The sequence below is a fragment of the Fukomys damarensis genome, unplaced genomic scaffold (assembly GCF_012274545.1).
Source record: "Fukomys damarensis isolate Sample0158 unplaced genomic scaffold, DMR_v1.0_HiC HiC_scaffold_38, whole genome shotgun sequence".
Taxonomy (NCBI): Eukaryota; Metazoa; Chordata; class Mammalia; order Rodentia; family Bathyergidae; genus Fukomys; species Fukomys damarensis.
Genome location: NW_022900950.1, coordinates 50,847,229 through 50,862,294, shown reverse-complemented (window position 1 = coordinate 50,862,294; position 15,066 = coordinate 50,847,229). Strand labels below are relative to the sequence as shown.

Genomic DNA, 15,066 nt, shown 5'->3' with positions numbered 1-15,066 from the left:
TGAACCTCTTTTCCTCAAGAAAATGCCATCCACATTACAGAGCCAGGTGAGGCCCAACTTCATGGTGTTTAGTCTGGGTTTGTCATTCGGTTGGCTCATGGCAATGTACACCATATTGAGAAAACTGAGCGGACTGTTTCTGGAAACCAAGGGAAATGCGGACATGTGCCTTAGCTAAGACATGCACATCTGATAAACACTTCTTAGAAGCTGGTCTGGTGTGAAGGGAGAGACTTAGCTAATTGGAGTGACACTCACCAAGTGGTTTCTAATGGCAAGACACTGTTCTAGGGAGGGATGAGACATGCATCAACTTATTCCGTGCTCCTAGGTTCAGTTTACAGTTGTGGAAATGGAGGCATAAAGCTACCTGCCCAAGAGCGCATAGTCAACAGGGTGAGCTGGACAGTCTGTGTCCTGAGTCAGACAAGTAACTAACAGCTGCAGTAGAACTTCTGAAGAACAGTGACCAGTTGGAGGAGGCAAGACAGGTGTTGCCATGTATTGCTTATTGAAGGAACAAGGTGCTTCTGAAACTGTCAGGTTGGGGATAACCACTGAATCGTCTCTGCCCAGCCACAGATATTGTCAGCCCTGAAAAACTTAACTTCTCTTCTCCCCAAAAGAGGAGCTATGACAGGTCTCAAACTGTAAAGCAACTCTCCAATGACACACACAGGTCTTTGGGGCTTTTCATGAAGCTCCTGGGGTCTCACGTGCCCAAGACATTCAGTGGTTGCTGGATAAAGCCTGGGACAGCTTGGTGACTGCCCTAAAGTCAGACTTGAGACATGGGGAAGCGGAGGCACACTGGTGTGAACACTGCTTCACTTGCAACCTTGTGGTGGCCTCGATGAACTTTTCCAAATCGGGGATGGTCAGGAAATTCAGGATCCTATTCATTTTCCCCAGAAGGATTTGGATCTTCTGAGTTGTTGGGCCGGGTACTACCTCCAGGACTGCTCTCTTTTTCATGTTGCTCAGCACCTCTGGGTTTATAAACTGTGGGATTCATAGAAGGCCAGGTCAGGACCGTCACTGCCTTGATGCTCCTCCGCCTACCCAAGGAATGGTGCCCTGTGGCCATGACCAGTCTTCCCTGGAATCTCCACCCCCAAGGGCAGATGCATTTCTCCAGCCCTGCTGCTGGCAGCCTGCCTTTCTGCTGCCTCCCCAGACTTTGGCCAGTGCCTATGGCCATGTGCACATGGTGATACGGGCTGAGACCACACACGAGAGACCCCCTCACCAGAGAGGGACTAGCTCTTTCCCTGGTATGGACTGGCTTCAAAGGCTGCGCTGTCCCAGGGGCATCAGGCTCCTTGCTCATGGGCATGAGGCTTCATCCTGGGTCAAGGAACAGTCAGGGCTGAGAGACCTCATGCAGTCTACTGATGAGCCCCACTCCTACTTTGGGTTCTTTGGGAGTATACTGGATTTTGTTGGCACGAGGCTTTGCCCATGAGGCTGTCTCAGTTCACGCTCTGCCTAGGTTTGTCGCCTGTAGAAGGCTGATAAAAAATAACCTGGAAGGGACATAATAAAGAACAATACCAACATACCCTTTTTCTGTGCGGTCTCCAGCTGATGAAATGACTTCACACAAAGTGTCTTCCTTTAGGCCATACAACAAGCCATCCCTCTTACAGAAGACAACAGGCCAGCATCACCCAGGAAATGCAGAGGTGGGTATGGAGGGCATAGTTTTCCCAGGGCCCCCTAGCTGCCTAGCCTGGGCTGATCTGATCACAGCCCTGCTCTGTCTTCTTCCTGTCTCTGTGACTCATTACATTTGTGCTGACTTGTTCCATCTACCCCAATGGGTGCAGCTCCCCTCAGGGACCCCAGGCCTGTTAGGCCTCCTGATCTGTCTGTCCATGCAGCCTTTTCTGGTCACTGTCTCCCTTTCCTGGCCCTCAACCCCTATGGAAACCTGCTGCTATTTACAGACCAGTGATCCACACAGGCCCTTGTGCCCTCTCCAGACTCAACTGCTTCCTCTTAAGCTTGTTTCTGCTGTGGCAGGAGGGTGAATGGTGACTCATGACAGAAGTGCTGGGTTCAGCTACTTGGAAAAACCCAGATGGTCAGGCATATTGGGGCATCACTATTCAGCCTGCAAAATGGTGGCTAGGCCAGAAAGGGACCCAGGATATCAGCTGGTCAGGGCTGGTTGGAGCTTCCCCAGTGTTAGCATGCAGAGTTCCGTGTCCTGGGAGACCCTTGATCCTGAGCAAATGGGCAGCTGGTCACCTACTACATTTCCTCCTCTACTTGCAAATAATATTCACTCAAATAATATTCACACAGCTTAATTTTTCCAGGGTTGGCTATTTGGCAGTTTCATCTGCTCATCTCCCAAAAGACATGTCTACCTATCTGTCTGTGCTGAGGTTGGCCTTCCAGAGGCCTGACTGCCTTTCCGGTGGGTCTGTGAATGGAGCCTTCCCCATGCAATGGGGAAGAGGAACAAGAATAGGGTTGTGTTCAGGTCTTACTGGGGGCTTCTTTATTCTTCTCCTTGCCTCTGGTCCCCAGGAAGGGTCTCAAGAGCCCACCTTCCCTAACCACAACAATACTCCCGGAGTCCAGACTCAATGTTAGTATTGGGTCGAATTATTCCCCCTACCTTAAGATATTATGCCTAAGTCCTAAGCTGCTGTACTTGTGTGTATGACCTTATTCTCCTAAGTATCTGAGGTAATTAAGGATTCAGGTTGAGATCAGCCTGGGCTAGGATAGGCCCTAAATCCAGTGACTGGTGCCCTCATAAAAGAAAGGAGGAGGAGGAGATTCAGCACACAGAGGAGAGGGAGGCAGAGGCTGGAGTGACACAGCCACAAGCCAAGCAACGCATGGGTGACCAGCAGCCGCGAGAGGCAAAGAAGGATTCCTGCTGGAACCCATCAGCTCGTCAGACCTCCAGGTAATTATTTGCTCTGGGATGGGTGTTTAGGGAGGAGAGAAGACTTGTCCTCCCTGAGTGTCAGCCCCTGCCCTCCCATGACCAGGCTGCTGTGATGGTGAAGTGAAGCAGTGCAAACCGACGCCTTTGTTTTTCTGCCTGGCTCATAGTGAGCCGAGGATGTCAGCTCTTGCAGTGCTCAGTCTCATGGTGCTGCAGGCGACATAAAGGCCTGTGGCAGTAAGCATCGGGTAAAGGAAGGTGGCCTTGCATGAGCCACAGCCTGTGGGTAGGTGGGTATCCCACCCAGCAGAAGTCCTTACCTTGTCTTTAGTGCCCAGGTTTAAACAAAGCCGTTTCTGTTCATGGAAGAAGCAGAGGATGATCTGGTCTTGGCTCCTTATTTGTACCTGGATGTACCGGTTGATTTTCAAGGAGATACACTTGATAGGGGGTGCATGGACATGGAAGCTCAGATCCCACCAGTTCCAGACCATCTGGGGCTGGCCTTTGGGGAAGTAGTGGCCCAGGCTCCTGCTCAGGCTCAACCGAGACCGAGAGAAGTGTCAGGCAGCTGGTTTCTGAGCCCTGTGGCAGAGCAGTGCCCCTGTTGCCTGATGTGGTTCATTTGGGCCTCATTTCCGCAGTCTCTTTTCTGCCCCTGGATCTCATGCACTTTTCCTCACCTCACGCCATCATCACACTAAACGTCTCCTGCCCTAGCACATGGCTGGCATCTGCGTATCATACTGAGTTCGGGTCAGCCCTAACACCAGCTCTGAGGAGCACCCGTCCCCTTGCCTGCTGCTGGGGCTAAATCCCTGGGATTTAGGGATACATTGGACTATCTCTTATATGCATTACTTGATGCTTTAAAAATGATTTTATAAGGCTGAATCAACATGTTCTAAATTTTCTTTCCTGTGATTTTCTGTATGACTAATTTATTGTCCAAGCCTGTTTCTTTGTCAATGCAATGAGAGAACTTCTTAGATTTTTCCAAATTTTCTATTGGAACATCGCCAGATACTATTTAAGATTATAAACTGAACTTTTCACCTCACCTCCACTTCCTTTATCCAGGATGAGAGTTTTTAGGCAGCATTTCCTACACAAACAGCCCTCAGAGGAGAGCACATACCTCTCAGAACTAAGAAGTCAACTAGGAAATGGTGTTTAAAATACCCATGAGTGGAGAAAATATTCTTAAAATCCAAGGCTTAGAGGGCAATGCTAATTTTTTAGAATTAAAAAAATTAACTTTGGTCTTGACTATCAAAAATAAAGTATAAGTTGATCCAAATAGTGTGCGACTCCCATACCATGACCACTTTAGAAAGAAAGTAGAAGGGGAATTCCTAAATAGAGACACCTAACTCACCTTAGAGATGGGCGCTGTTTTTTTTTTTTTTCTTTTTGGTATCGGGGATTGAACTTGGGTCCTTGCGTTTGCAAGGCAGGCCACTGAACCTCTGAGCTAAATCCGCAGCCCATGGGTGCTGTTTGAAGGGACCAATTACTTTGTGTGGGTCAGACGAAGTTTACCAGAGCTGGGAACTTAGGAATGATGCTTGATTATAATGAAATATTTAGAAGTTGCTTTTTGGATTGTGGCTTCTGTACGTAATACATGTGTCTCCAAAGCCCTCACCAACCCTGCCTCGAGACCCCTGGGATTTCTGGGTAAGTCTCACAAAGTTTGACTCTGGAGAGGTGCTGAGGAGATGCAGCCAGTAGGCTGTGATCACCGAGCCCTCACTTGCTGTTTTGCCCTCAGGGAGGCCACGAGGATCTTGTGCCTTCTCAGAAGGATGGGCCTGTCCTATTAGTCTCTCGTGGTGCCCTTTCTCTGGTTTCCAGCATGTACAAATTGAGATAGGGAAGGAGGTAGGGAGGGAAAGAGGGAGGGAGGGAGGGTAGTGCGAACTGGGGATCACCACACTACTCCTCTGTGGGTGCGGGGACCGGGGGCTCAAGCTTACCAGATATCTTCATTTTAATCATAGAAGGTGGCATGGCCAGAGCTGTCGATGAGGGCCCGAACCCTCATTTTTGCATTATCTTCCAGAATGATGTATATGAACTTTTTAACACCTGTGCCGCAGATGAGCAAAGCCAGGTTTCCTGATGGATAGCTGGAAGATGGTTAAGGCAAAGGCAGTCCCTTGGAACCTACCCACTGAACAGGCAGAGGACACAGTCCTCAGTCAAACCCCACAACCCACCCCCAAATCACAGACTTACACTGTGCCTGTCTGCGTCAACGTGAGCATCTCTCTGTTCCAGTGAATACTGTATCTGGCCTGTCCCATTAGGAAAGAGAATTTGGAAGATGATCTTGTTGGAGTAGAGAATTAATTTTCCATCACCTTGATGTACCTGGGAAGAAAACACAAACTTTTAAAAAGCTCACAGATGCCGTCCACCTTACTTCAGAGTGTGGCCCAGTCGCCACAGCACCGGGACCCACATGATGTCACACCGATGGTCCCACACAAACTGCTGGGGAACACTGTTTACCTATCTGTATGAGGAGGAGGCTGAGAAGGAAATTGGAGAAGGGGCACACTGTAGTCGGTATGAACTTTGTACTCAGGACCTTTGCTCTGAGGCACCTCTCCAGCCCTGACATTTTTTTTTTTTTTTAATTTTGAGACAGGGTCTGGCTAAGTCACTAAGTTGCCCAGGCTGAGGACGAACTCTCAGGATTCTTGCCTTAGTCTCCCTGAGTGCTGAGATTACAGATCCATACAGCAATGCCTGGCTAGTGACCTCATCTTAATGTAATTAATCATGTCTATAAAGCTCTTATTTCCAGATAAGAAAACATTCTGTTAGGATTTGAACATATCTATTTGGGACACACAGTTTAACGCAGAATCTAACTATATTCACATTTTAATTTTTTTCTTAAATTAGATTTAGTAAATTATATTTTTCTTGGGAACTGTTCATTTTATGTAAACTTTTGAATTTATTGTCATATAGTTAAAATGGTGCCTGTACTCATGTCCTTATTTTCATTTTTTTCCCCTGGTATCAGGAATCGAACTCAGGACCTTGCACTTGTGAGGTCAGTGCAGTGCCACTGAGCTAAATCCCTGGCCCCTTATTTTCATTCTTTATGTTATTTATATTTTACATTTTCTACATCAACCTCACCAGGAAGTTTGCCAATTTTACTAGTCTTTTCAAAGAACCAGTTTATGGTTTGATTATTTTATCATTTTTTGCCTTCTATCATATTCACTTTTGCCTCTTATCACTACCATTTGTAGCCTTTTGCTTTCTGTGGGTCTTCTGTGTCATTTATTTATTTATTTATTTTTGGTACCAGGGATCAAACTTAGGATCTTGCACTTTCAAGGCAGGTGCAGTGCAACTGAGCAAAATCCCTGGCCCTATCTTCTGTGTTATTCTATTTTTCTAATTCTTTGATTGGATGCTGAGCTTATTGGTTTTCACCTCCTTCATGATTCTCCTCCTTTATATAAGTAGTGAAAGCTATAAGATTCCTCTCAAAATATTGATTCATCTCTTTCCCAGGAGTGTAGATATTTGTCTTTCATTTTTACTTCATTATTAATCTTTTCAAATTTCAGATGTGTTTTCTCAATACCCAGTTATTTATGAGTATTCTTACATTTTCCAATGTGTATAGTATCTTTGGTTATATTACTACTTAAAATGCATCAGTGCAAGAGCACATAGTCTATGTGTAATTAACTTTTTAGTGTTTGCTGATATTTATTTTTTCTAGTATGTGACCTATCATTGCAGATGTCCCATTGGTGGCTGGAAAGTGTATGTGTTCCCCAATGGAATTAGAATAGCTAGGTGGCAATCATGTGACTTATTCCAGCCAATGGAATTTTTTTGTTTTTGTCTTTGATTTGGTACTGGGGATTGAACTCAGGCCCTTGCGCTTGCCAGGCAGGTGGTGGAAACACTGAGCTAAATCCCTGGCCCCTGGCCAATTGGATTTAAGCATGGACCTTGGCTTTACTTTCTATCCAGACAACTGGACACAATAACTGCAAGATGATGGAGAGATCCCTGATGAAAGGATCCAAATCTCCAAGACCTACCTTGGAGGGAAGCCACTCTAAAGAACTCCATAATGTGAGCAAGAAATACACATCTGGGATTAGAGATGAGGTTCAGTGATAGAGCACTTGTCTCACATGCATGAGGCCCTGGATTCAATGCCCAGCACCCCAAAAACCAAAACCAAAACCAAACAATACCTTCTGTTTATTCAGTCACTTAACTTTGGAAAAGAATGTTTATTTAAGCAGCTAATGAGCATTATCCTGACTAATATGAGCGTTGTGTCCTTTGAGACAGCGGCTCAGCCAAGTAGCTGGTGTTAGGTGTTGGCTATCAAATGTTGCCCCACAAGCTCATGTGCTGAAGGCTTGGTTCCCTGCTGTGCTGCTGTTGAGAGGGAGAAATGTTAGGAAGTGTCCTAGTGGAAGGAAGTTAGGTCACTGTGTGTGTGGCCTTGGAACATACAGTGAGTCTTTCACTCCTTCTTCCTTTTCCTGTTTTCCTGGCTGCCGTGAGCTGAGTTGCTTTGCTTGTTCTGTTGTTCTGTCTCACCACGAGCCCAAAACAATAGGGCCAAGCAGCCAAGGACCTAAATCTCCAAAACCATGAGCCCAACTAAATCTTACCTCTTATAAAGTTGATTATGTCAGGTATTTTGTCACAGTGGTGCAAAGCTGACTAACACAGTTTTACCCAAGCTTCTTCCCTATACCTCTCTTGTTTGCTCACAGTGATCCTTGTTCGTTCTGCCTAGAGTGCTCTTCCCCCAGTTGTCTTCGAGGTTCACTCTTCCCTCGTTTCATTATGATCAGCACTTGGCCCAGCAGGCCTTTCCCTATTGTCCTATTGGTATGTCGAGCTCAGCCCGACAATGGAAGAGCCCCTCATGCTGCTCCTTTTCCGTTGTGGCTCCCAGGAAGTAGGAAGAGCAAGGCCTTTGATGCAACTCAGCTGACATAGCATTAGTAGCATATTTGTCTACTGGCACTGTTTTTTACTAGAACCTAAGTCCACAGGAAGAGAGGATTTGTTTCATTTACCCCGGTATCTCCAGCAACTGGGGCACTGTGAGTTCTCAGCACTGAAGGCATAAAGTCGCCTTGTCTCTTTAATCTCCATTCTAAGCTGATCTTTGAGCATTAGATCTGACTGCTAGCTCATGCTACCGACTCTTAACATTTTAAGTCTGACTTTCACTTAAACTTTATAGTATCAGCCTTGATAAATATATACCATTACGATTGACCTTTTAAAAACAAGCTTCACATTTTAGAGCAGATCATAGCAAAATTAAGTGGAAATAAAAATGTCCCCAAATACCTCCATTACCCACCCCCAGCCTCCCTTATGATCAACATCCCCCACCAGAGTGGTGCACTGGCTACAACTGATGAACCTATATCGACACACCAATTACCACCCAAAGTCTGTTGTTAATTAGACTTCACTCTTCAGGTTGTACTTTTTGCAGGTTTGGACAAATGTATAAAGATATGTATTCACCACTGTAGTATCATATGGAGTATGAAAACCTTAAAAATCCTCTCTGCTCTGTGTATTCCTCACTCCTCCCCTAACCTCTAGCAACCACTGTCTCCACAGATTTTCACCTTTTCGAGAATGCCGCAGAGCTGGGATCATACACATGTCCTTTTCAGACTGGCTTCTTTCACTTAGTAATAATGCACCTATCTTCCCTCCATGTCTTTCATAGCTTGACAGCTCATTTCTTTTTAGTGTTGAACAATATTCTATCGTGTGGATGCACTATAGCTTATCTATTAACTGTGTAATTGATTTTTATATCCATTCTAATTTATTATGGGGGACCTGTAATAAAAATGCATATACCTTGTTCTACTTCCTCTCATCCACTTGCCTAATACAGACCCTGCAGGCAGAACTCTGAACAAAATTTAGTAAAATCCCTATTCAAATGCCAATAACCCACATGCTCAGCTGGGGTCAATGTATTAGATATATTTTTCTTGTTTGTGTTCACATTGTGTATTGGAAATGACAGCTCTCTGATGGTGTGTGTGCCTTGCCTGAGCTAAAACCAAGCAAGCAAGCAAGCAAGCAACCAACCAACCAACCAAAGCAAACAGAAACCCAGTGTAGAGTGAGGGCACCACATACTGCTATTCTTACTTTTGTCTTGTTCTGCATCCATTCTTTGTCTAGTTCTATTTTCTTACGGGGGCGGGGGTGAATAGAATGATGATGATCTTTTTTGACTTCTTCTTCTTCTTCTTCCTTGACTTCTTCCGTAGGCTCCTCCTCATCTTTTGGTTGAGTTGATAGATGGAATGTGAACGTGGTCTTTCGACCTGTCATTTAGTGATTGAATGATGATTGCATTCAGTCTGATGATTGGATCAAATATATTTTGGTGGGGAAGAGAAAAGAAATTGAGATGTTGCTCAAAGTGCCAAAGGGAGTTTGAGGGTTTTGATTGATCAGCTACTTTCCCTGGAAGGAGGGCTGCCAGATAATAGGAAGAGCAAGGCCTTTGACTCAAGAAGGGTAGGGCTGGAATTCCAGCTCTCTGTTGTCTCCATCCATCCACTCAGCACATGTTGAGAGCCTAGTGTGTGACAGCCCAGTGCCAGATGATGAAGGCAATGGTGAAGACCACCTAGTCCTGATGGGGTCCTGGGGAGGTGACTCAACAATGAACCAACCACAAAGGCCTGAGCAGTGTGCTCACCAATGAAAGGTATAGCTGTTAAATGAACAGAGGTTATGTTGAGTAGTTGGTAAAAAAGGGAAGATATACCTTAAACATATTGTTTGAATTTAAAATTTATATTAATATCTCTTATAAAGTGTAGGGCCAAAATATTTCCTTTGAGGACTAAGGACTGGGACTCTGTGATCATTTTTGTTCCAACCACATCCATAATTTATTACTTAACACCTTCAGCCTTGGCAGTTTGTAATAGCCTGAGTGTGGAGTTGGAGAATCTTTAAAAATTTTTGTATGTGTTCCCCAAACTTTTGTGTATGTTTGGTCTATATCTATCTCAAAGCAATTAAAAAAATGTTTTCTTTTGAGCTTTGAGCTTTCAAAAAAAAAGAAGAGAAAAAAAGAAACATTTTTTAGTTTTCATAGCAACAAGCTTCTTTTTATAATAATCATTTTGGAACTAACCTAGTAAGAACAACTGAGGAGCAAGTGCTGCTTTCCATACTTTTCGGTAAGCACTAGGAGTGGAAGTGGCCAGATGTGGAGAGGACCTACTGTCTGTCGCTCCCACCAGGATCCTGTTGGTGGAGCTCAGATCACTTGGCAGATGGGTTAGGGGATGTTGGTCAGGAGTGCCCTGGGTGTCCCACCACTGGGGCCAACACAGGCTGTCAAGAGAGCTCATGGGAGGGGCTTAACAAGGCTTGAAGCTGAATGACTCTTGGTGAAAGATACATGTCTTACATGCCAGGTGTTGTAGCACATGCAATGTGTGGTTGAAGGTTCCAGTGGGAATGGGTTAGTGGTGACAGATTTAGAAGAGGCAAGCTGTGTAGATCACTGCTTCATTCTCTCAGTCAAGAAATGCTTATTTTGCTCCTTTATATCAAGAGCTGCCTCGGGAGACAAATGCTATACAAGTGAACAGGTAAAAAAATGTAATATGTCATAAAAATTAAGCAAGGATAGAAGAAAGGCAAGTGTGTGCGTGTGCACACTCTGGCTGATAAAGGCCAGTTAAGGAAAGTATGCTGAGATGGTAACATTTTAAGCTGAGACCTGGCTATTGGTGCTAAGAGTGTTCTAGGCAGAAGGAGCACCAAGTACAAAGGCACTGTGGCAGAGAACACTTGGCTCCTTTGATGAATGACAGAAACATTGATGTGTCTGGAGAGCAAATATTGTGAGCCACATGAGGAATGTGGACACTTTCTTGGAGGTCTTTGAGAGCCAATGCAAAGTTTTTGAAAGGATATTTTGGAAACAATGGGAAGAAAGAATGAGAGACAAGAAGATAGAGTCAGGAGGCTCACATCCAAGGAAAGAAACGAGCGTAGCTGTGAGCCCCAGATTTCCTAAAATGGGATAATGATACCTATGACAGTAACTGCCTGTGAGACTACTGTAAAATGCAGCACACATGGTGCTGCTGCTGGGTAGAAGGTCGATACATCCGTGTCCTCAAAACAGAAGGCATTTTGATGGTTCATGAAACCAGCAGGGCAATCTTCTGCTTTTTCTCACCAGACTAGCTGGTTCTGGACAGGAAAGGCTACATTATTTGAGGAACCTAAAGCAAAATGAAAATGCAGGGACTCTAGTTCTAAAGTTATTAAGAATTCCAAGGCAGTAGCAGCAGAATTTTAAAACAAGCAGACGAACCCTATTGGGGTGGAGCCCTACGTGACTGGCACTGAAGCCAGCCTTAACTTGGCAAAATAGAGTGTTCAGGGACACAGGTCGCAGGGCAGAAATCTGGAATACTGTGTCCCATGCTGTGAGTCTTGGCGGGAGGTGTGTCCCACTTCAGTAACTGAAGGTGATAGTCTCTCCTTTTCTTTGCCCCATAACTCCAATGAGGACATGAGACCCAACTGTACAGGGTCTCCAGTCTAGTCTCTTCTCTAACACACTGGTCTGAACGTTCCCAGGGGATGAGCTCTGGGTTTGGCCTGAGAGGCCTTGGGCATGAGTATGGTTTTTCTATTTAATGGCTGGGTGATCTTGGGCAAGTTACTTAGCCTCTTTGGCCCAAGTTTCTTAGTCCTACTTCAGATGGTTATGAAGATCATTTTAAATCACATATGTGAAAGTATCTTGGCCATAGAGTTTATTCCTCAAGAGTTAGGCTGGGGCGTACACTGCCACTGAGAAGGGTTCCCTCTCTTGAAAGGGAACCTGAGAACCTGGCTTAGGGGGAAAGCATACCACAGCTGGTGAGTATGACTCTCATCATTTCTATTGATTGGGTCTATATGATGTTTTTTTTTTTTTTTGTACCAGGGATTGAACTCAGGTCATCGTGCTTGCAAGGCAGGTGGCAGAACCACTAAGCTAAATCCTCAGCCCCTATATGATGGTTTTGAATTTCTCAGTCAAGTAGCCTGATGACTTTGCCCCTTGACCTATGTTTTCCATAACTAGATCCACAAAACCAGTAACCTCTAAGACTGGCAAATCTTAATAGCTGGGCCCCAAATGCCTTCAGTGTCCCAACAACAGGGTTATTTCTTCTTCGGATTTTGTTAATATTGCCTTCTTGGAGGCCCTCTTCCCAGATCTGGGCTAGACTATCTCCTGTGTTTCCCATAGCCACCCTGCTGGTCACAGGCCTTAAAAATCCTCTATACAGTTCCCACTCTCTTGAACTCTCTCACCTCTTTCCCACCAACCAATAAGCCCACCAAAGCCCTACACGGTGTCTGTCTTGCTTGGCATTTTGTCTTCTGCACTTGGGGCTTTGTTAGCCCAGTAGGTACTTGAATGAACAAGCATCTCTGCCTCCTTTACAGTACAAGGCAGCTAGATACAGACAGGAGACCAGCAAGAGGTGGAAACTGGCAGAGTGGTGCTTACCCTCACGTCTCTTCATTATCAACAGTATTGTTTCTTTGAATATTTCAAAATTTTTCTTCAACCTAAAAGGAATGTGAATCATTTTTAGAGGCCAAGACTGAATTTATGCTTTCATATAAGGAGAGGCTGGATCCTGCAGAGACTTCCTAGTCAGGGGATTGTTGGCCGATGGCTCTACTTTCCAACCCAGCTTTCCCATCCAGTGAAAGCTTAGGAATAAAGACACGGCACAGAGCTTTGAACCTGTCCTTCCTGACTGATCTCTAGCTGACCTGCAACCTGGGCACAAGAGCTGCCTCTCAGGTTCTTCACAGAGGAATTCAGCAAGGGTTATCTTTGGGGCCAAGGGAGGTCCAAATGCAAGTGCATCTCTATGAGTGAAGTTCTATGGCTTGTCTCTGTCCCCGTAAGGGACATCTAGGGATGTTGTGGCAAAACAGCATTGTCTGTGAATTCCAGAACCATTTGAAACTCTTTGCATTTAGTAGGAAACATGTTAAGTAGGCTCACTCAAAATGACTGATCCTGAAGGCCACACTAAGGCACAGCCTTTCAAATGCCGCTCCCACCCCCAATATACAAAGTGTCGTTCTGTCCTTTCAGTGGCTCTGACTGTTTCACTTCCTAATAAAGATGGCCTCGAGAGCAACTGTGCTTCCCGGTTCTCAGGTCAGGGTCCCCTTGAAAGAGAATGTACCAGAATGAGCATTCTAGCTTAGTTGGATCTGAGAAGGCCTTGGCCATGTAGCTCAGGTTCCTTGGAGAAAGCATAATGATTTAACTCAGAACAACTCTAGAAAGCAAATAGGTTGGAATTGATTTTGCTGTTTTACTTAGAAGAGAGCAATGGGTCACTATTTATTCAAAGAAGTAATCAGGAAACTAGAGAGTGAGGTCTTCATGGCCCATTGGGAGCATGTCATGGGGTGGGTAGAGACATGTCCTTTGGACTGATAGCAAGATGCTAAATACAGGTAGGACTTAAACTCCAGGGAAGGAATCCAGTCAGGGGCACCCAAGTCCCTCTTGAGAAGGGCTAGGTGTTCTTCTCTTGTCTTTTGATCACCTTTACAGTTCCTACCATTAGTTCTCCAAAGGCAGAGGCTGTGAAGTACACACTATATTTCTAGAGCATTGCTTAGCACACAGCAGGTACTCAGGGAATGTTGAGTGCAATCAGGTTGGACTGAGACTCTGTTATAGGCTGAAATGATGAGAAAGTGGAGGAAATAGCATGTAGGTGACACTATATTTGGTGTTGGTTTCTGCTGTCAAAGCTTGGGAATTCTTTATGTTTTGCCCTAGGAGCTCTGTTTTTTGCCTTCCCCTTTCTGGAGAGGCCTTGGGGATCTGTTGCCCATGACTACCAAGCCCACAGTGGATGCTCCCGGAAGCCAACCTCTTTCTGAGTTGGTGAATGCCTGAACTTGTCACAGTGATTTCATAGGATGTCCTGTGCCTAGTGTCACTGCTATAGAATGTTCCACAAATCCATGCGTTCCAACTACACCCCATCTCGCTCTCCAGGTTTCTCTATTGGCTAAAGGAACATTCAGGCTTCTATACCGACATCATGTCCTGCAACTGAGACTGGATGCATAGTGGGTTTCTGCAACATTTATGACCTGGGGCCTTGCCAGCTAGAAAGACCTGGTGCCAGTAACAGTTTTGAAATATCCTTATCATTCTTCACTCCATGGTCTTGGGCTCTGACTACAACCCCCATGTCAGTGCAGCCCATGGCTCTCCCTCCTTCAGAAAGTATGGCAAAGTATTATCTAGCATAGGGGGAAGCTAGGGAGTTTGTTGGACAGATATCCAGGATCTTGATGACACCTTGCCCTCTCTTTTAAAGGGGGTTGGCTCTTGTTCTCTAGGCTTTTGTATTAGATCATGGCTTTCCAAGACATTTCTTGCTCTGGATTTCCAACTTCTGCCATTGCCTGCCTTTGTTCCATTCCTGTGCCTCCCACGCTTTTGATTTCCTCACTCTTGAGTTTTGATCTTGGTCTGGAAAATTCTGTCTATTTGACCCTTGGGTGTCACTCCTGCCCTTGCCCTGGTACCTGGCTTGGGCTAGCTCTTTGAGTCAGGGTACCTGCCTCACCCTGGTTCTTCTTTCTTTCCTGCTGGCCCTATTTACGCTTTCTCTGCTGCTACCTCTGGCCTCCTAGAACTCACTGACCATTAGCTCCACCTTCCAGTTACTTACAGGATCCCCAGCTTCCTTCTGTTTTCACTTTCCAGCAACTTAGACAGGGGAATATCCAAATCCTCTTCCAATTCTTAGGGAGCAGCTATTTCTTTGATTACTGTATTAAACACTGCCTGGTAGGAACTGTTAAAAAACTACAAAAGGATCACAAAAGGAAATACCCAGAAAAAGAAATATTCAAAAGTGCTAAGTGACATTTTAATATGTTAGTAAAAAACAAAAACAAATAATAGTGCTGAAGGATGATTAGCAAGAATTCTTTTAAAGAGTATTTCCATTACCATCATACCTTCCCCTTCCCACCAATTCCCTCAAGAATTATTTTAAACATCAGTATGCCAAGAAATATAT

The 15,066-nt window shown here is 45.0% G+C and overlaps 1 protein-coding gene across 1 annotated transcript in view; it reads right to left on the bottom strand.

Annotated features, from left to right (window-relative positions):
• Positions 1–689: 689 nt before the first annotated feature.
• Erich6b (glutamate rich 6B) overlaps positions 690–15,066 on the bottom strand; it is a 44,932-nt gene continuing 30,555 nt past the window's right edge. The window contains 7 exon segments of the mRNA XM_010637113.2: positions 690–1,002; positions 3,229–3,455; positions 4,889–5,040; positions 5,199–5,284; positions 9,107–9,285; positions 12,501–12,562; positions 14,713–14,849. Of these exon segments, the coding sequence (XP_010635415.1) occupies positions 730–1,002; positions 3,229–3,455; positions 4,889–5,040; positions 5,199–5,284; positions 9,107–9,285; positions 12,501–12,562; positions 14,713–14,849 (1,116 nt within the window). The 3' untranslated portion in view covers positions 690–729.